Genomic DNA, 23,224 nt, shown 5'->3' on the forward strand with positions numbered 1-23,224 from the left:
CATGACAGCATGCTTGTACGGTTTCTGGATAATGGAAGATACTCTTTTGCTTCCCAATGGAGTGAAGCAGAGCTGTGTGCTTGCTCCCATGGTTTTCAGCATGATGTTTTCAGTGATGTTGTCATGTCTTCAATGAGGACTAAAATGGCATCAAGGTCAGCTACCATACTGACAGTAAATTCTTTAATTTGAAAAGGCTACAAGACAAGACTAAAGTGGAGGAAGAGTTGGTATGTGATCTTTTTTTTCATTCACAGATGACTGTGCAGTCAATGCAGACTCTGAGGGTGAGATGCAACAAAGTATGCACAGATTCTCTGCCACTTATGTTTATTTTGGTCTGACAATTAACACCAATAAAACAGAGTTTCTCCATTAGCCAGCACCACACCATCCATACATGGAACCATTGGTTACAGCAAATGGAGATATTTTGTATGCTGTAGATGAGTCCACCCATCTCGGTAGTATACTCTCCAGGTATATACACACTGATAATGATGTCAACACATGCATTATCAGAGCTAGCTCAGCATTTCGGAGGTTCTGAAGGAAAGTGTGGGAGACAAGAGGTACTGCGTACCAAACAAGGTCTACAGAGCCTGTGCTGACCTCGTGGTTGTATGCCTATGAAACCTGGACAGTATACTAGTAGCATATAAGGAAACTGAATTGCTTCCATCTGAATTATCTTAGAAGATTCTGAAGATCACCTGACAGAATAAGGTACTGAACACTGAGGGCTTCTCTTGAGCTAAACTGTCAAGCAGTCAAACTCTACTGCAAAGAGCACAACTCTGATGGGCTGGCCGTGTTGTTTCAATGAGAAATGTATGTCTGCCTAAAAGACTATTTTACAGAGAGCTCACATAAAGCAAGGCTGTCTGAAGAACTCTGGAATTGATTGTGTGACTTGGGAGACACTAGCAAAGGACTGCCCAGCATGATGTGCCTGCATCAAAGAAGGTGCTGCGCTTTATGAGTGAAGCAGAATTGTACTAGTTCAAAAGAAGTATGAGATGTACAAATTTAGAAACATCTCCACTCCAAATGTGCATGTGGACTATTTGTGCTTGACCTATGGTAGAGTACTCAGAGCTCATATTGGTCTGATCAACCACAGTTGGTCACTCTGTACCTTAACTCCAACACAGAGATGCCATTTTGGTCCTCCTAGACAAGAAGGATGACAACCAACAAAGAAATTATAAAAGTTAATTGTATTCTGCTTGTAAGATGGGATATGTTCTTTTTGAAAGCTTATTTTAAGGAACACAGAAAGGGAACAGCTATTATCTTTTTTAATAAATTGTGGAAAAAGACAATCTATAGAGGTTGATAATGTCAGAGTATGAAAATCATGTTGACTTACATGTTAGGAAGGACCTCAGAAGTCACCTAAGTCAAGCCTTAAATCCCCTCTGTAGCATTTCTTACAGTCATTCAGCCTTTCCTTAAATACTACCTATGACTAGGAATCCCCTAATTTTTGAGGCAGTTCTTTCAGCTTCTGAACAGCTCTATTTGTCAGAACTGCTCAGATCTGTCAGTATCATGTCCTTCCATGATGCTAAGATCTGCTTTCCTGTAACTGCTACCAGTTGGTTCTAATTTGGCCTTCTGGGGCAAAGCACAACAAATCTAACTCTTTTCCTATGTGATAGTTTTTTAAATGTTTGAAGATGACAATCACATCCTCCTAAATTTTCTCCTGGACAGGATAAAGGTCTCCAAATCTGTCTGCTAATTGTTATATCAAATCATTTGAGGTCTCATCATTTTTGTTGCCTTCTTCTGAATGTTTGTCAATGTCTCTCCTAAGCAGAACACAATATTCCAGATGTGGTTTGTCTTGGGCTAAGTAGCAGCAAGTAAGATAACTAACAACTACACAGTGTTTTAAGGTTTACAAAGGACTTTCCTTCAATGATCCTGTGAAACAGCCACTGCAAGTATTATCCCTGCATTAAAGATAAGGAAACTGAGAGTTCAGAGAGACTTGCCCACAGTCATATAGCTAGTGACTAAATGGGATTATCACTTCCCCTGACTTGGAAAACATGTAGCACATTAGAGAATGTGAATGGCTTGGTATGCCATCATGTCAACACCATTAGATAACTAACTGAGGGTCAGTTGGCACATTTTGCAGGGTTTTTCACTGATTTACATACAGCTTTAAACCGTTTAGTAGGGCATATATCCATCCCTAGATTCAATTTTCAATTATGTTTTTGTGAGGAAACATGGGCAAAGAGTAAAATAAAACAACCTCCAACCACATATCCTATAAATTTGATGAAGGAAAAATTTCACATGAGATTGATGTTTAGATTTATCCAGGCAGTCTCACATTTAGGGGTTAATCTTTGAAATTCAAAGGAAAATTCTGGATAAACCTCCCTTTTGCCCATAGTAAACACTGGAATAAAGTTCTTGTTGCCTTGTCCAGCCAGTCAATCAGTCAGTATATGAACAAGCATTTATTATGTGTCAGGGACAACTCTAAGTTAACTTGGGGAAATCAAGAAAGAGAAAACAAATAAGCAAACAAAAAAAACCAGTCTCTGCCCTCAACAAATCTACATTCTAATGGGGAAACAATATGTAAAATATTAGGTACATATAAGATACATACAGGTTAGAAGAAGGTAATCTGAAAGGAGAAGGCATTAGTACTTGGGAGGACCAGGAAAGGCTTCCTATAGAAGATGGAAAGGAAGCCAGGGAAACCCAGAGGTGAAGATGAAGGTGCAGAGCATTCCAGGCATAGGGGACAATCATTGTAAGGTCATGGATGTGGGAAATAAAGTGCTATATACTCCACAAGAATATACTTTTCAACTATGGAAGAGATATATTTTAAATTCATTTGAAGTTAATGACAGAAAAATATTAGAAAAAAATAATTTCAATCAGAATACCAGCTTTAATAGTAGAAAGCCTGATCAAAACAGGTAGGCAGATGTAGTGAATATTAAAAAAAAAGACTGAGTTATCCACATTTCTGTGGCTTATAAAATTCTACGCATCATTAAAAAGCAGTTCTAGGTAGCACAGGAAAAAGCAAGAACCCAGAATGAGGAGATCTGAGTTTTGATCTTGGTTTAGACAATACCCACGTGATGGGCAATTTGCAGCTTTAAATGAAGATGATAATACTGGTATTACCTACCACCAATTGATATAGTGAGGTTAGCCTCTGAAATCTAACTTACATGTTGCTGATGATGAGGCTTCATTAACGTAAATACTTTCTTTTCCCTCTAAATGTCACCTCACTTGCACTGCTCATATTCTTCTTAGCTCCCCACCCAACCCTTCTTCCCCTTATCAAAAACTGCTTAATAGGAAAACAGCTGATAAACTCACTCACACTAAGGAATGAATGTATAACAAGATTTAAAGATTATCCCTTAAAGAATATCCATTCTGGCACTATCTGACAAAACCTTAAGGCAAAGGAGCATCCATATTTATCAGCTATTCACGGAACCTTTACAAAAACTGACTGTGTTAGAGCATAAATACCTCACAGACAAATGCAGAAAAATACTTAATGTTGAATACATCCTTTACTGACCATGATGAATTGAAAATAATATTCCATAAATGGCCAATGAAGAAAGGATTAAAAATGATTAGAGAATAAGTAACTTAACTCTAAGGAATTGGTAGGTTAAGGAACAAATTACAGAATATATCATTGCATCAAAGAAAATGGCAACCACGAGCAAACATAGCAACATGAGCAACCTTAGGCAGCCAAAGTAATCCACAGTAGAACATTTATAGCTCTAAACAATTTCACGAACAAAAGAAAGCACAGATCAGTAAATTGGGTATATGACTAAAAAAGCCTAGAAAATCAACAAGTCAAAACCCTCCAACTGAACACCAAAATAGAAATAACAAAACTGAAAAATTAATAATTTTTAAAAAGAAGTAATAAAACAAGCCATTAGCTAATTAGATTAAAAAGAGGAAAAGCAATAGATCAGTACCAAAACATAAAAAAAGGAAAATTCACAATAAAAGAAAAATAATGGAAATCATTAGAAATTATTACAATACACAAATATAACTGAGAAATTAAATGAAATATATGAATATTTACAAAAGAATTAAAATAGATTAATCTCAGAAAAATAAATTTAAAAGCCATAATTGACCTTCCAGAGAAAAACTCCAAGACCAGATGGATTTAAAAGAGCAGTGTATCAAATATTCAAAAAACAATTCCTAATATTCTATAACCTGGAATAATCAAAAAAGAAGGGATTCTATTAAATTCCTTCTATGATAAAAAAAGTCTTAAATCAAGACTTAAGTCTTGATACTTAAGTCAAGAAGAGCCAAAACAGAGTAAAAAAAAAGACCCCTGGAGTCTTTTCTAGCTCTAGTTATAAGATCCTATATTGGACAAATATAGACAAATAGAGATCATACTTCAGTTTTATATAAATCATACTGGGGAGAAGAGCACAGGATATGTTCAAACTGATATGGTACTTTTCTCCAGGTGCTAAGATTCCTTTACTTTAAGTCTAAAATATGAATGATTGAGGGGAGTTATATTCAGAGATTGTTAATGAAAACTGTAAGGGAAGACAGAGTGATACAGTGGAGTGATCACTGGACTTAGAGATCACAGAATATAAAGACTTGGAAGGGACAACTGAGGGAAAGAGAGCATTTAGTCCATTCCATAGCCAATCAAGGATTCCATCAGCTACATCTCCAGTAAGTAGACATTCAGCCATTGCTTGAAGACCTACAGAGATGGAGAGGCCCCTCCCTCCCAACAGAGCTTGATCTATTTTTGTATAGCTCTTATTATTTAGAACATTTGACTTCTATCCAGCCAAAGTAGTCTAGTTGTTGCTCTTACTTCTGAAGCCTTTTGGGGCCAAATAAAACAAAGCAACTTCCTCCTCTGTACGCTAGATCTTTGAAAGCTTGCAGATGGTGATGGTGTCTCCTGCAAAGTCTTTTGGAGGCTAAACATCTTCAATTACTTCAGTGTAGCCTCCTTTGGCATACTTTTAAAAAAATGTCAATGAACAAAAATTTATTTTCTCTTCCACCCCTCTTCCTTACTTAGGGAAAAAAAGAAAAAACCCTTGTAACAGATGCATGGTCAGGCAAGATAAATTCCTACATTAGTCATGTCCAAAAAAGTCTTTCTCATTCTACATCCTAAATCCATCACTTTTCTGTTTGGAGGTAGGTGGCATGCTTCATCATTATTCAATAGGGAATTGTGATTGGTTTTTGCATTGATGGGTTAAATCTTTCAAAGTTGTTTGACTATACAATGTTGTTGTATAAACTGTTATCAGTTCATACAAGGCTTCCTAGGTTTTTCTGAAACTGTGTCTTTCATAATTTCTTTATTCATTTTCATTTCCATAATCATCTAATTACTAATTTGATAAAGACCCTAGGAAAGTGAACCAAAAAATTAATTGAAACAATAACTTTAATAAAATTTCAGATCATAAGATAAATCCACATAAATCATCAGCATTTATATATATCATCAATAAAACTGAGCAGGAAATGATAAGATAAATTCCCCCCAAATAACTGCAGAATGTAAAAAATATTTAGGAGTCTGCCTATCATACAGAAACTATATGAATTTAACTACAAAAGATTTACATAAAGACAGACCTAAATATTAATTGTTCAAAGGTAGACTGAACTAATAAAAATGATAATGCCTAAATTTATTTACTAAGTGCTATACTCATCAAACTACTATGGAGCTAAAAAAATTTAAATTCATTTGGAAGAACAAAAGGTCAAGAATAAAAAGAAAAATAATGAAAAAAGGTGGGAAAGAAGGGGGCCTAGCAATAACAGATCTCAAACTGGACTACAAAGCAGTAATCATAAAAATGACTTGGTACTGGTTAATAATAAATCAATTTATAGAATAATTAGGTACATAACATAAATGAAGCAAATGAAAATTAGTAGCTTTGCATTTGATAAATTCTAAGACCTTAGCTGTGATTCAACAAAAACTGTGAGGAAAACTGGAAAGCAATCTGGCTAAAATTAGGCTTAGATCAACACCTTCCAAACAGATACATGATTTAGATATACAAGGTCATTTTTTTGTTGTTCAGTTATTTCAGTCATGTCCAAAAAGGAAGAAATTCCCTTTTGGATCGATGGATAAGGTAAGAGCTCATAAACAAAGGATAGAGAAGATCACAGAAGATAAATGGCTAATTTCAATTACATAAAACTGAAAATTTTTTGCACAAAGAAAACCTACTATTAGAAGAAAAACAGGTCAAGCCAAGTCAATAAACTTTATTAAGAACTTACTGGGTGTTAGGCACTATACCAAGTAGCTAGGCAGCAAAGTGCATCGAGCACTTGGCCTTAGTCAGGAAGACTTGAATTCAAATCTGCCTGAGACATTTAGTAGTTGTGTGACTCTAGGCAAGTGACTTAACCTTTCTATGCCTCAGTTTCCTCAAACATAACAGTACCTACCTCTAATGGGTTGTTATAAGGATCAAATGAGATAATATATATGTAAAGTGATAGAGATAGCGCCTGGCACATAATAAGCTTTATATAAATATACAAATATTCATTTTCTCCTCACTCTCACAAACATATAGAATAAAAAAAAAAGGCAAAAAGAAAGGCAGTTCCTGCTCTCAAGGAGTTTCTAATTGGGTAAGACAACACATAAAAAGAAGGGAAAAGGGTGGGGAAGGAAGGTACTTGCATGGGTGATGGGAGCATGGTGGGGAAAGACATCAGGAGCAGATGAAACCCAGAGAAAAACGAAGGCATGAACATGACTGGCTGTAGCACTATTCTAAAAATGTAGTTTCCAGAGGGAACTGACCAATTAGAAGAAAGGAACACCTGGGATGAGTAATCTTCCAGGGTAAGAAGGCTGCCCAGACATGTTGGAGAAAGAAAGAAAGAAGTCCAGAGAATCAGGACAAAAGTCTAGAAAGGAATGAAGGAGAGAAGAAATAACTAGGAAAAAACCACCTTTGTAGCAAGTTTCTCTGATAAAGATCTCATTTCACAGATATATAATGAATTGATTCAAATTTGTTAAAGTAATAGCCATTCCTCAATTGATAAATGGCCCAAACAGGCAATTTTCAAAGGAAGAAATCCAAGCTATCAAAAATCATATGAAAAAATACCCTAAATCATTAATAATTAGAAAGGTTGATCAATAGAACAGATTAGGTACACAGACTACAGAAAAAATAAAAACAAACATAACAGTCTAATATTTATTAAGTGCTATACTTAATAAAGACCCCAGCTACTGTGGTAATAACTCATTAAACTGCCTAAAATTGCTGGGAAAACTGGAAAGCAATCTGGCAAAAACTAAGTATAGATCAACATCTCATGCCATATACCTAGGAAAGTGCCAAATGGACACATGACTTAGATATAAATGTTGACATAATAAATAAACTGGAGGACCAAGGATGAAATTATCTTTTAGTTGTATGGCTAGTGGAAAATTTCATGACCAAGCAAGGGATAGAACAGATCACAGAAGATAAAATGACTAATTTTTACTACATAAAGTTTAAAAGGATTTCCCACCACAAAAAAAGACATACATAAAAATGTTTGTACATATAGGACCTTTTCTTCTGTCTTTAATCTCTCTAGGTTATAGGATTCATAATAGAATCAATGTAGCTGAAATTACAAGGGAAACAAATAACTAGGTAAAAATGTTTGCAGCAAGTTTATCTGATAAAGGTGTGCGTTGTGTGTGTGTGTGTGTGTGTGTATTTAAATTTATAAGAATAAGAGTCATTTTTCCAAATCACAAAAGGTCAAAGGATATGAACAGATAGTTTTCAAAGAAATCCAAGCCAACAAGAGCCACGTGAAAAAAATTCTCCAAATCACTAATGATTAGAGAAATGAAAAGTGAAGCAACTTTGAGATTTCACCTCAGGCTTGCAAAATGGACAAAAAAGAAAAATGATAATTGTTGGAGGGGCATTAGGAAAACAGGCATGTTAATGCCCTGTTGCTGGGGGATATGAATTGGTATAATCATTCTGGAAAACAATTTGGAACAATGTTCCAAAATGTTAGTAAATTGTGCATACCAGCAATTCTATTATGAATCCTATAACCTAGAAAGATTAAAAACAGAAGAAAAGGTCCTATATGTACAAACATTTTTATGTATGTCTTTTTTTGTGGTGGCAAAGAACCTGATAAAACTAAGGGGGTGTCTGATAATTGGGGGATATTATATGTATATGTAATAGTATAGAATGTACTAGAATATTACCATCCTACAATAAATGATTAATATAGTTTTAGAGAAACCTGGGAGAACCTGCATGAACTAATAAGAATTAATTGAGCAGAACAAGGAGAAATATTTATCTACAACGATATCGTAAAAATGAACAATTTTAAAAATCTGGGGAATTCTTATCAATACAGTGATCAACCACGACTCCAGAGGACTGGTGATGAATGCTACCTGTCCTCTGACAGTGAGGTGATAGATTCAGATATAAAGTGAGACACATTTTCTGACATAGCCAATAAAGGAATTTGTTTTGCTTAACTATGCATATTTGTTACAGGAGCTTTTATTTTTTGTTTCTTTCTTTTGTTTTGTTTACCAAGCCAGGAATCGGGAAGGAGGAAAGAAGGAAGAGGGAGAAAAAATAAATGCTTGTTTAAAAAATTAATTTAAAAAAAACAAACAGGCACATTAATTTATTGTTGGTGGAATTATAAATTGGTCTGGCCATTCTAGAAAGCAATTTGGAACTATGACTCAAACTTCACTAAAATGAATGTGAATATTATGAAGGGGTATATTTCTTATCATGGCTTGGTAGTGTATTTTACTTTAAGAGACAGGGTTTCCTTGATTGCCACAAGAGAATTTTATTCAAATTCAATGAACATAGGAACATGTTTGGTCAGTGACAGGCAATAAGAGTCATGGGCAGTGCAGGGTTGTGTCCCTTTCTAAGTTTCTATGCTTATAATTTTGTTCCAAAAAGAGAATAAACAGCTGACTCTACTCAGGGAGCTTTACTGCTCTACAAAAACCGTGAGAGTGTTTATATCCTCTACAGAGTTCCCTGGATGAATTACAGTCTTTTACCCACTCTTGACATACAAATATTTTCATAAGACAAACAAGACAATTTAGCAATGTTGCATTTGACCTTTTCAACCTTCCTCACTAACTGTAAGTATCTCTATGGAGGTGATTTTCCTAGTTAATTATGTCAGTTGTAGCCTTCAGGTAGAAGAAAAGTACAATTCCAGTTGCCAAATGCTTCAAGTTTCAAGCCTGCCTTTTTATTATTTCTTCTTGCCAGTATGTGATATCGTCTTTGTCTTTCTCTTATTGCATTTAAATAGATTCCTCTCCACTGCAGGAGAAAAGCTGCTACCTTTTTAAGGTCACTTCAGATGTTTCCTTTAAAGTGGCGTTAACATAAAGCAAATGTCTTTGGACACTCCGAGTTAATCTGTTAAGATAAACAAGCTTCGCTTATGATATTCTTATTCTGAAATCATAGCTTATGTCCTACAGCTTCTTAAACGCTCAATTCATGCATGCCTAACTGTCTGCTTAAGAAAAAACAAGATTCCTTTGCCATGGAAACTCCACAGAAATGTCTGGCTCAGTCTACATAACACACACCACAAATAAAATGCCTATCTACTCAAAATGTATTGTGTATATACACAGAAAAAACCCAGAAAATTATCAGACTATTATAATGTGCTGAACATTACAAATATTGAACTCACTGTACAATTCCTTCTCTTGGGCACACTTCAACCTACACAAGTCACTGCCATTTCAAAAACGAAAACACCAGACTTGGGCATTACAGAGGCAGTTTCCTTATTTATAAAATGGGGGAAATAATAATTGTGTGACCTATCACACAAGGTTGTTGTGAGCTAAGTACTTGGGAAATTATATAGCCTCTCTAGCTTTCTCCTCATCAGCTGCCTTCCTGACCTATAGTTTTCTCTCACGACAGTGAAGTGACTGCCTCTCTCAATCATCATTCCAGGAAAAGCCCTAGCCATGATTTACTATACTCCAGACTCAAATCAACTCTGCCCCTGTTCCTGGATGGGGTGTGTCAGTATACTCTCCAACTGTCCACTCACCATTCTTGTAACTTTAGGAATCAAAGTGCCCCTCCCTGGTCACCATCCCCTTTTGTGTGTTATCTCTTCCATTAATACTCAAACTTTTTGAGGGACCATGCTTTTTTTAATTTATATCTCCAGCATTTAGCAAACTGATCAACACATGCATGGTAAGCATTTAATAAACATTTTTTATTTATTCCACCAAGTATGAATTTAAATTAATTTTATCAAGTTTATCATTTCCATATCTACCTGGTTATTAAGATATTCTTGCTTGCAAATGATCCTGCAAACCCCCAGAAGACTTCCTCAAGAGAAGGCCTTTATGGTCACTTAAAAGGGATAGACCTTGAAATCTAAAATCTAAAATGGATTGTAATCTAATCTGGGAGAGGGAGTTTATATATTGATGAGATAATGGCTCCATTGAAGCACTGATGTACCTTTATGGAACGTAACCCACTTCATTCATTGTTGATCATAAGCCTGCCAGACTGGCAAAGACAGGTGCACAGGTTCATGGGCACCATTGGCATATACATCTGAACTCTCATTCACAAGGGTAGGCATCTATCCCTGCCAAACTGTAACTCACCTGCCAAGACAACTTTGAAGATCCTAAATTAGGCAGCAAATTAATAAATTTTCTGACAGTTTTGGGACCTCTGAATTTTTATGCATAAGCATAAAAATGGATAAAACACTGTACTTGAAATCAGGACTACTAGGGTTAAAATCTAACCTCACACACATCTTAGCCATGTAACTTAGACAAGTCACTTAACGCTTTTGAGCTTCATTTCCTCCTCCATAAAATGAAGAGGCTGGACTAGATGACCTTTTCATTCTTCCTCAAACTTCCTACAACTCTCCCTCCCTTAACCGTCTCAGATGAGAACTGTATCCTACTGAAAAAACAAACAAACAAACAAACAACTTTGCCTATGGAAAAAAAAAGGCCATTCATCAAGATCTCTCCCTTCTATTCTCTTCTTCATCTCATACACCATCAAGATGCTTTTTGATACTGTGGCTTCCTTCATCCCAGTCTCACAAAATGAGGTGACCCTTCTTAATAGGGCAATTCTCTCTACTTGCACAAGGGATCCTGTGACATGCTGTCTTCTCTAGCAGGTTACTGCTTCTTGTCATCCTCACTCTTATCCTTAACCTCTCCCTGTCAACTGGCTGTTCCCCTACTGCCTACAAACAGTAGATTCCTCCACTGCCTTTCTTCTCACTCTTTTAATTGTCCACAATCCGACTTCCAACCTCATTGTTCAACTGAAATGGCTTTCCCCAAAGTTATTAATGATCTCTTAATTGCCAGATTTGATGTCCTTTTCTCAGTCAACATCCTTCTTGATCTCTCTGCAGCTTTTGACAACTGCTGACCATCCTCTTCAACTTGATTCTCTCTTCTCTCTAGGTTTTGACTCTACTTTCTCCTTCTCTACTCCTACCTTTCTGACTGCTTCTTCTCAGTATTCTTGACTGATTCTCCATCCTACTTTCATGCCTTTCCACAGAGCTCTCTCATGGGCTGTCTTCTCTTCTCCCTCCATGCTAGATGTGCCAAATACACAGGCCCTTAATGTCCTTAAACCAGAATAAAGTCTAATTGGAAAGATTTAACAAAATAAATAAAAATACAATAACACATAGATAACATTACATTTTAAAACTAAGTCCATAAGTGGCTTGTAGGAATCCTTATGTATAGATTAGTGGTCCCCATTTCCATTCCAGTTTGACATCACTACCCTCTGTTATTTGTTTCTGCAAAAACTTTTCAACTTTATATAATCAAAATTATCCATTTTATATTTTGTAATGCTCTCTATATCTTGTTTGGTCATAAATTCATCCCTTATCTGTAGATTTGACAGGTAAACTATTCCATGCTCTCCTAATTTTCTTATGGTATCACTTTTCATATCTAAATCATGTACCCATTTTGACTTTATCTTGGTATATGGTGTGAGATGTTGGTCTATACCTAGTTTCTGCCATACTGTTTTCTAGTGTTCCCAGCAGTTTTTGTCCCTAAGGTTTAGATCTTTGGTTTTATCAAACACTAAATTATTATGGTCATTTACTATGATGTACTGTGTACCTAACCTATTCCACTGATCCACCACTCTATTTCTTAGGCAGTACCACATTTGTTTTGATGATTATTGCTTTTTAATAAAGTCTGAGATCTGGTATGGGGAGGTCACCTTCCTTCACATTTTTTTTCATTGATTCCCTTGATATTCTTAACTTTTTGTTCTTCCAGATGAGTTTTGTTATAATTTTTTCGAGCTCTACAAAATATTTTTTGGTAGTTTGATTGGTATGGCACTGAATAAGTAGATTAATTTAGGTAGAACTGTCATTTTTATTATATCAGCTCAGCCTACACATGAGCAATTAATATTTTTCCAATTGTTTAGATCTGACTTTATTTGTCTGAGAAGTGTTTTGTAATTGTATTCATATACGTCCCAGGTTTATATTGGCAAGTAGACTCCCAAGTATTTTATACAGTCTACAGTTGTTTTAAATGGAATTTTTCTTTCTATCTCTTCTTGTTGGACTTTGTTGGTAATGTATAGACTGCTGATGATTTATGTGTATTTATTTTATAGCCTGTAACTTTGACAGTTGTTAATTATTTCAATTAGTTTTTTAGTTTATTCTCTAGGATTTTCTAAGTATACCATAACATCTGCAAAGAGTGATACTTTTATTTTCTCATTGCCTACTCTAATTTCTTTTCTTCTCTTATTGCTATAGCTAGCATTTTAAATACAATATTGAATAACAGAGGTGATAATGGACATTCTTGCTTCACTCCTGATCTTACTGGGAAGGCTTCTAGCTTATTCCCATTATAGACAATTGTTGATGGTTTTAGATAGGTATTACTTATTTTAAGGAAAGCTCCATTTATTCCTATGTTCTCTAGTATTCTTAATAGGAATGGGTATTGCATTTTGTCAAATTTTTTCTCCTTTCTTAAAATTTTCCCTATCTACTGGATTTTTCTCTTCTGTCTGCAAACTCCTGTCTCTCCCTCATTTTTAAAAAATTTTCACTTCACCTATTCATCCCTGTTAGCTACCATTCTATATTTCTCTTCTCCTTTGTGGCTAAACTAGAAAAAGTTGCTTACAACTGGAGCCTCAATTTCCTCTCCTCTTCCTCTCTTCTAAATCCTCAGCAAACTGGTTTCCAACCTGAGTGTTCAACTGAAACTACTCTCTCCAAAGTTTCCACTGATCTTTTAATTGGCAAATCTGATGGCCAATTTTTCTCAATCTTGATTCTCCTTAACCTTTCTGAAACATTTGATACTGAGGTTTCATTTTACAACTGATCATCTTCTCCTGGATATTCTCTCCTCTCTAGGTTTTTGTGATATTAATCTTTACTGGTTCTTTTATCTGTCTGACCATTCCTTTTCAGTTGCCTTTGCTGTCATAACCACCTTCTTTGGTATCCACTACTTTTTTTCCCCTCTATCTCTTTTTGCTCTATTTTGCTTGATTGGTGATCTCAATGGCTTCCATGGGTTCAATTATCACCTTTATACAGATGATTTTCACCTCTAAATAACCAGCCCTAGTCTCTCTCCTGAGGTATACTTACACATCTCCAGCTGCCTCTTGGACACACATCTCAAATTCAACATGTATGAAACAGAATTCATTATTTTTCTCCCTAACCAATTCCTACTTCTGAATTTGCCTGTCACTCTCGAGGGTACCACAATCCTCCTATTCACTCAAGACCATAACCACAGTGTCATAAATTCCTCACTCTTACTCATACCACATATCCATTCCACTGTCAAATCTAGCTGTTTCTCCCTTTATAACATCTCTTCTACACATCCCTTCTCTACACTTATATAGCTACTCCTACAGGCTCTCATTATTTTTTTGCCTCAACTAGCACAAGGGCCTTCTAATTGCTCTCCTTACTTCATGCGTCTCCCTTCTTCAACCCATCCTCCACTCAACTGCCAAAATGATTTTTCTTAAGCATGCTTTGTTATGTTATATTAAGTAGTTTCTCAGTCATGTCTGACTCTCTATGACCTAATTTTCTTGGCAAAGATACTGAAGTGGTTTGCCATTTCCTTCTCCGGTTCATTTTTACAAATAAGGAACTGAGGCAAACAGTTTAAGTGACTTGCCCAACCAGTAAATGTCTGAGGACAGATTTAAACTCAGGAAGATGAGTCTTCCTGACGCTAGGCCTACCATTCTATTCACCTCCCCACCTAGCTGCTCCTTTCCAAAGCACAGATCTAATGATATCACTCCTGGGGGTTGGAGTACCACCTCCAACCTCAACAAGGCCCAGTGGTTCTCTGTTACCTCCAGGATCAATATAAAGTCCTGTGTTTGTTTGTTTGTTTTTTTTAATTAGGCAATGGGATTAAGTGACTTGCCCAGGGTCACACAGCTAGTAAGTGTTATGTGTCTGAGGCTGTATTTGAACTCAGGTCCTCCTGAATCCAGGGCTGGTGCTCTATCCACTGTGCCACCTAGCTGCCCCTTATAAAGCCCTCTGTTTGGTGTTTAAAACCTTCTACAACCTGGCCTCTTCCTACCTTTACAATCTTTTTATATCATTCTCCCTTCCATATGCTCTCCACAATATAGCTAAATGCAACTATGATGTGTTCCTTGTACACGACATTCCATTTCCTCTCTGTGCCTTTGTACAAACTGTCCCCCAGACCTAATTCCTTATCCCCACCTCTTACTTTCCCTGACTTCCTTCAAGACCCAACTTAGAATCTACCTTCTACAGGAGGCCTTTCTGATTTTCCCTAGTTGCAAATCCCTGCTCCTTTCGGAGTACATAGAAAATATTCTGTATGGATAGAGCACTGAGCCTGGAGGCAGGAAGATCTGAGTTCAAATTTGGCCTTGGAAACTTTGTAGCAGTGTGATCCCGGGCAATTCACTTAACCTCTGTTTGCCTCACTTTCCTCATCTGTAAAATGGGGATAATAATAACACCCACTTCTTAGAGTTCTTGTAAGGATCAAATGAGATAATAATTGTAAAGCACCTAGCACAGTGCCTGGCACAGAGTAAGCAGTATAGAAATATTAGCTATTATTATTTTTATTAAATGAGATAAAAGTTATAAAGCATTTAGCATATAATAAGTACTATAGAAATGTTAGCTATTATGTACTTAGAAATTTACATGTTGTTCACCCCATCTGTCCCTGCCAATTGAAATACAGACTCCATTAAGGCAGGCACGATTTTTTGCCTTTTTTTGTATTCCCAGAGTTTAGCTCAGTGCCTGGCACAAAGCAAGAGCTTAATAAATGCCTGATGACTGACTGACTGATTAGTATAGCACATCTCTGGCAGGTCCCTTGAAGAGGATCAATCACAGCGTTATCCATTGCTTAAGGACCAGCCATCATAAGCTGGGAGTTGCTTGGTACCACCTTAGTCACTAAGAGACGACATTTTTAGCCACAGGGATTCATGAAAACTCTGCTCAATGACAGCTGGGTTGTGATCTTTATCAGTGGAGGGAGCAACCACAGTAAATTATAGCTTCTCCGAATTTTGAATATATATAAACATATTTATATATAAATACTTATGTGTGTATGTTCATGTTCCAGATCCTTCAGGATGTGGATAGATAAGATAAAAAGCTACACTCAAGTGCAACAGGAAATTTTACTTACTTTGCTCTCTTGGCCATCTCATTGCCATCCCATCGTGGGCTGTATGGGTAATTTTTCTGGGCCTGAGAGTACAACTGTCCACTATTGGTAAAGTGGTAGACTGATTGGAAGGTGAGAGTAGGCTGGTCTCGAGGAAAATACAGGGGAAGGTCAACTGCAAAGACAAAAGAAAAAAAGAAAAAGAAAAACAGTAAATGCATTGATGGAAGTGAAGACATTTTCTCAGCTTCATTTGACTTCAGGCTACAGCCATAATTAATTACCAGACCTGAACTGAGTTAACATTATATGGCTAGGATGGGATTCTAGTTCCAGATCTACTAGTGATTAGTCGTATGGCTTAGGGCAAGCCTCTTTATTGCCCTGGTTGTCATTTCTTCATCCTGGCACCTATGCTTGATTCTGGGCTATAGACAGAGACATCTGAGACATAGTTAAAGGTCTTAAGGCATTTATAATCTAGTGAAATGAAGTGAGATCTACATGAAAAGTTTACTAACAGTATAAGGTACCTTGAGTACATGTTATGTGATTAATGACTAATAAGTACTACAGAAACTCAGAGAAAGGAGAGAGTGCTCAGAGAAGATAAGACTTGAGCTGTGTCTTAAAGGATGGTTTAGATAGGTAGAAGGGTAGTGTTGGGTTAAGTTTAAAAAAATTCATTTATTCAACAAATACTTCTTGAGCATCCACGATGTAGAATCTCTCCTCCTTCTTCTTCCTCTTACTCCTCCTCTTCTTTTTTGGTAACCTTATCAACTCGCATGGGTATAAGTACATCTTGATGATGCTCAGATCTATACATCCAGCCTAGTCTCTCCCTGAGCTTCAGTCCCACATCAACAATTGCCTATTGAATAATTAAAAGTGGATATCCCAGAGATACCTTAAATTCAACATGTCCAAAACTGAAATCATCTTTCCTCTCGAGCTCTTCCCTCTTCCAAACCTCCTTATTTTTATTAAAGGCTCAAGGTCAAAGCCTAGGTATCATCCTGGACTTATCACTGTCCCTCACCTTACAAATCCAAATAGTTGCCAAATCTTGTCATTTCTTCTACACCTGTAACATCTTTGTATCTAATGCCTTCTTTCCACTTTCTTGTTCTAGCTCTCACTGCCTCTCTCTCTAGATTACTGCAGCAGTCTTATATTTGGTCCTCCTGCTTCAAGTCTCTCCCAACTCCAAGTCAACGTACACACTTTTGCCAAAGTGATTTTCCTTAGAACAGATTTGCCCATCTGGCTCCCCTACTTAGTCAACAATACAGGCTTCCTATCACCTCTAGGATAAAATATAAGCTCCTTTGTTTAGCTTTTATAGTCTTAAATACCCTGGCTCCAACCTATCTTTTGAGCCTCACTGGCTATTACTCTCCCTCCTGCTCTCTGTGTTCATCAAACTGGACTTTATTCTCTTCTGTATACACAATATTCCATCTCTTGTCTGTGCTTTTAAACTGCCTCATTGCCACAGTAAGAATGCATAGCATACTTCTGCCTAATGGATTCTCTCTCTATCTTCCTTTAAGAAGCAGCTCAGGTACTATTTTCTACAGGAAGCTTCTCCTGATCTGCTCAACTGCTAAAGCCCTCTCCTCCCAAAATACCTTATAAACTATATTGTATATATTTGTATTTATTGCCTTACAGTTATGCTATACATATTTACATATGTACATGCCTACCTTATATTCCATAAGCTCTTTCTGTTTGGAGATTATTTCATTTTTTGTACTCATATCCCTAGTGCATAGCATTGTGCCAGGGACATCGTAGGTTCTTAATATATACTTGTTGATTCACTGATGCTCCAGAGCGACAGTGAGTAGACTACCATGGTCAGAACAGAGGGTTCATATTGGGGAGTAATAAAATATAAGGCTGGAGAAGTAGGTTGCTGTCAGATTGGGGATGATGCCTGAATGTCAATTCCACAAAGATGTGTCTACTATAGAAAACCACCTATTACAAGTGGTTGTTCTGTCCCCATGTTTTCATCCAAGGGAACTTCAATATAGGGACAGCTAAGTGGTGCAGTGGATAAAGTGCCAAGACTGGAGTAAAGAAGACTCATCTTTGTGAGTTCAAATCTGGCCTCAGACAATTAACTGGCTCTGTGACCCTGAATAAATCCCTTAAACTGTTTGGCTCAGTTCCTCATCTGTAAAACTGAACTGAAGAAGGAAATGGCAAACCACTTCAGAATCTTTGCTAAGAAGAACCCAAATAGGGTCACAAAGAGTTGGACACAGGGCAGCTAGGTGGCACAGTGGATACAGCACTGGCCCTGGAGTCAGGAGAAACTGAGTTCAAATCCAGCCTCAGACACATAATATTCACTAGCTGTGTGACTATGGGCAACTCACTTAACCCCAATTGCCTCACAAAAAAAACAAAAACAAAAACAAAGAGTTGGACACAATTGAAAAACAACAAAGGGAGCTTATATGTTCAGACCATGACCATAAAGATTTAATTAAAATAGGCATATATATTGATAGCTACAGATATTTTCCTGGTTGCCTTTTTTTTGTGTGTGTTTTTGATTTTTTTTCCATTCTTAAGAGGATTTGTCTTATATTCTGGAAATCCACCTCTAAATGACTTTAAAATTATGTAATTTTTAAATAGCCAATCAGCATGGCTTTTTAGACTCATGTACATTGAATTCAATGTCAATGGGGATTTCTTTAACAGTTCTATTGGTGAATTTCAACTGATTTCAATTAAAGAGTTTTTAGGATTTTTAATGTCCACCTTTTAGCCTCATTTTCTCAAAGTTCAACAAAGTCATTTCAGTTCTTAGTAACTTACATCAAAACAAATTTATCTAAGAAAATATTAAGGAAACATTGTCATCATTGTTCCTGGTTCAGGGGTTGGCTCTTCAGTTTAACTTAGCTATGGTATAGTCCTAGGAAGCTGAAATTAACAAAAGACTAACTTTAGAATAAATGACTTATTGCCACTATTTACTTTAAAAACACTTTACAAAGTTAACTCATCATCACAGCACCCTGTGATCCTTCCTATGAAGGAGATTAGGGAGAGAAAGAGTCTCAGGGGAAGGTTACTTAAGGAACAAAGGTAATTAAGTGAGCTGGATTCGAGGAATCACTCCAGATTAATGAAAACAATAGCAAGGTTATGGAGAAATGGAGAACAAACTGCTGAACGGTAATCAGTAAAAATAGCATAAAGGATAGAAACTAGGCCAGAATCGTAAGGAAGGGCACAAAGAAAGAACTATCTTATGGGAAAACAATCAGGCTGTGTTTGCACAATGCAAAAACAACTGGTCAGTTGAGTTCATTCAATGAAAAAAAATTATTCAAACCATTTGTTTCTTATTGTTTTGGAAAAAACATTGCTTGGTTCAAGTTTTTCCACTTTTCAATGGGCTCTTTTGGTATCATATTCAATGTGGCTGTAGTAAACAGAATGTTGGACTTTAAGTCTGGAAGACCAACACTATTAGCTGTGTGACCATGAACAAGTCATTTAACCTGCATAAATCTCTGATTCCTCTTTTGCAAAAATAGGATAATCTCTGTAGTACTTACCTCACAGGGTTGTTTGAAGCTCCTATCAGTTGTTATCATCATAGAGATCTCATGATAGTTGACACTTACATAGAGCTTTGGCACAACCTATGTGGTAGGTACAAGCCCATCTTACAGATGAGGAAGCAGGTTCAGAGAGGTTAAATGTTGCACAAACACAGTTAGTAAATGCAACAGGAATTTCAAATCAAGTCTCTCCTGACTCGACATACAGCATTCTTTCCACTACCCACATCGCTTACTTATCCCAAACTCAAGAAAATTATGATGTGGTCCCTGCTTAGCTACACAATCCTATTTGTCATTTTTTCCTAACATGTAACTTCAGCTCAAGGAGTAAAGCAGGTCTGTTTACTATCTCCCATGTTCATGTCTATCTCCTTGCCTTTGCATATTCTGTTTCTCCTGCCTAGAGTGTGCTTTTTCTTTCTATTCATTTAAGGCTTAGTTTGTCAAGCCGTTGCACTTTCCATGTACCCGTTCCTATTCTTGCACTTCCTTGCCAGCTGGTTTTGCATCACCTCACTGCAGACCTTTAGGCCAGGTTCTCTTGCCCAGAAGTGGCTCTACCTGGGGGAAGAGTAAAATAACTATACTTGAGGTCTGCATAGTAGCTGCCTCAGGATAATTTCCTTGATGCTAGCACTAACTATCCAATCCCCCACTTTTTTAGTTGTCAGGAACTCCATACTGCTGATGACTGTCTAACCACCCACTTCATGCTGCACCTTCAGTTCCTGTAGATTTGGCAATCACTAACTGGCTTCCTGGCTCACTAGGTCCTCTAGTATCTGTGCTCTCTTGTTTTATTTGCTAACCTGGTTTTTGATCTCCTTGATTTGGAGATTTATATATTTTGTGAGCACTCAGTGTCCCAGCTACCCATTCATTCCCTTATGCCTGAGGCAATACTTGAAACAATCAACTCAAGTTCCATTCTTCCATGAAGCCTTGTCTGACGCTCCAAACCACATGATTTCTACTATATTTGTATTCAGTACCACATAGTTAGGTTAGTACTTAGGTTAAACAATTAGAAAATAATGATGTGAATTTTCTCTAGGGGTTAAACTGCTAGCTCCTTGAAGTAAGATTTTAAACTTGTGTTTCTCAGGTAGAACATACAGTTTACACAGATTCTCAATACACACCTGCTGATTGACTGAAAAAGATGGATCACATAAGGGTCATTCAGTTCATTTTTGTTTTCCTTATTTTTTAAGGTATGTGAAAGTATTTTATATTTCTGTCTCTTAAAATTAAGTTGCTTTTTTATTTATTTTTGTTCTTTGATTTTGTTCCCTACTATTAGTGTCCTTTGATAGGAAAAAATGAGGTCTGGTCTATGAAGACAGGCAAAAAGAATTAAGATTATGTAGCCTATAGAAGAGAAGGCTGACAGATTAAAGAACTTTCTGTGAAAAAGGCACAGTGAGGATCTGTTTCCATGTTCAAAAGGAAAATTTCTATGTTCTATCTTGCACATGCAACATTACATTGGATGATGAGGGATATAATTTAGAGAAAAATAGTTCTGATTATGAGGCTGTAAAACCGTTACAGGAAAAATCTTCTTGGAAATCTTTGAGAAGAAGATATCTAATTCTCTGCTTGGGATGATTTAAACTACAATCCTGCCTGGAGGCAGGAACATAGATTAGTTTATCTCTGGAGACTAAGCCAACTTTTTCTCAGGGAAGCAAGTTTTTTGGTAAATTTGAGTATACTATCATCACTCATCCTGCCTGACTACCAGAGGAGAAAAAGATTATTCTGGAGATCAAAGGTAGCCACACATTCAATTAAATTACGAACTCACTTTTGCCAACTTTTTTTGGGGGGGTAGGTGGGGGGGAGGCAAGACAATCAGGGTTAAGTGACTTGCCCAGTGTCACATAGCCAGTAAATGTCAAGTGTCTGAGTCTGGATTTGAACTCAGTCCTCCTGACTCCAGGGCCGGTGCTCTATCCAATGTGCCACTAACTATCCCACTTTTGCCAAATTTTAAACTGATGTGTAAGTTCATGATCTCAAAAAAAAGTCTTATCTATAAATATACAATTCTCCTTCCCTCATATAAGAAGCTATATATTTGAAGACCAAGAAGTTAGAGTAGTCCTAAGGTAACAGCTGACCAGAGACCAGGAAAAAAAAAAAGCTTCAATGGAAACCTGACTATATGAGGAATGGAGTGGGGTCAACTAGTGCTGTCTTTTGTGCTTTCAGTAATACAATATTCTGAGATTTCCTCTTTGCACTCATTGAAGCTGGCTTGCCATTGGTTGTATTCAAAGAGGCAACTAACCAACAACAGAGTTGGTTAAAGGCAGCTTAGTTTAGTAGAAAGAGCCCTGGAGTTGGAGTAGGGAAGCTCTGTGTGAGCAGAGGTAAGTCATTTAAGTTCTTGGAGCCTCAGTTTCTTTAAATTTATGTAAAACGGTGGAAATAATACTTGTGTTACCTAACTCATGGAATGACTGCGGTGGAAAAAAAAAGACTTTGAAAAACCTTAAAGTTGTTACTGCTACCAGAATTAAAGCTTCATAAGGCAACTAGGTGATGTGGTGAGTAGAGCTGGACCTGGAGTCAAGAAGATTTGAGTTCAAGTCCTGCCTCAGACACCAGCTGTGTGACCTTAGGAAAGTCATTTAATATGTCTGCCTTAGATTTCTCATCTTTAAATAGGGATAATAACAACACCCACATGCCAGGGTTGTTGTGAGGGCAAAATGATTTAATATTTGTAAAATGCTTTGTAAACCTTAATCACATTTATAGCTCTATAAATGTTAACCATTAGTATTATTACGATGATGACAGAAACAATGTTTTATATAAACTTTGTATCTCTTCCAAACTCTGGTGTGATGCTTTGTATATAGTAGGCACTCAATAAATGTTTGATGGATGAAAAAGGTAAGGAGAAAGCAACTTCTGCTAAAAAAAATATGAAGATGCTACTCTGAAAAAATAAATACTGCCATCTGAGGCTACTTTATAGAACTGTTAAGGCCACTGCAAAGGACTGGATTATTTCAGATTATAGGTCCAGAGATATGGAAGGGAACTTGCAGTCATCTAAACTTACCTGCTCAATTCAAAAGATGAGGAATCTGTGGTGCAGATAAGTGAAGTATCTTGCCCAGAGTTACACAAAATGTAATAGAACCAAGATTTGAACCCAGATTATCTTATTCCAAAATCTTGCTCTCTTTCTACTTTGGTGAGTACTTCATTTCAGAGTAGGTATATCCTTCAACCAGGGCACTAAGGGCTCTCTGACTGAGAAAGTATAAAAATACTAGAAATGACAATCAGAATATGTAAGTTTTAGTCCCTGGTCCACTATGTTGGGTCACAGGATTTTGGTCTAGAAAGGATATAGTCCAACTCCCTCATTTTAAATTTGAGAAAGCTCAGACCGAGAGAGGTAGAATGACCTGTTAAGCCTTCTTCAAATCACATTCCTACTTTTAATCTGTTTCTTCACGTGTAAAATGAAGACAATGAGGCATACATGGTCTACCTTATAGTGTAATTATGAAGACTACATGTGGTGATGCAGTGTGGTAAAGCACAGCATAAAAATAAGTGATAAAGGAAAAGCAACTCAGATAAGGACACTTTCAGGGCTCATAATCTAGGTTTTGGATTACATTATTCCCATCTTTCTGCCATGTCATTAATCAAAATTCTCTACATAAGAGGTATCAAACTTGTCAGACTAATATTTAATTAGGAAATGTCTAACAAAATAAATAAAAATACA

The 23,224-nt window shown here is 36.7% G+C and overlaps 1 protein-coding gene across 1 annotated transcript in view; it reads right to left on the reverse strand.

Annotated features, from left to right (window-relative positions):
- The window catches only part of BABAM2 (BRISC and BRCA1 A complex member 2), a 588,974-nt gene that overhangs the window by 55,952 nt on the left and 509,798 nt on the right, over positions 1-23,224 (reverse strand). Inside the window, exon 11 of the mRNA XM_020983778.2 lies at positions 15,887-16,040. Coding sequence (XP_020839437.1) covers positions 15,887-16,040 — 154 coding nt within the window. The remainder of the gene's footprint in view (positions 1-15,886; positions 16,041-23,224) is intronic.

This window comes from Phascolarctos cinereus, unplaced genomic scaffold (assembly GCF_003287225.1).
Source record: "Phascolarctos cinereus isolate Bilbo 61053 unplaced genomic scaffold, phaCin_HiC Scaffold_2;HRSCAF=192, whole genome shotgun sequence".
NCBI classification, from domain to species: Eukaryota; Metazoa; Chordata; class Mammalia; order Diprotodontia; family Phascolarctidae; genus Phascolarctos; species Phascolarctos cinereus.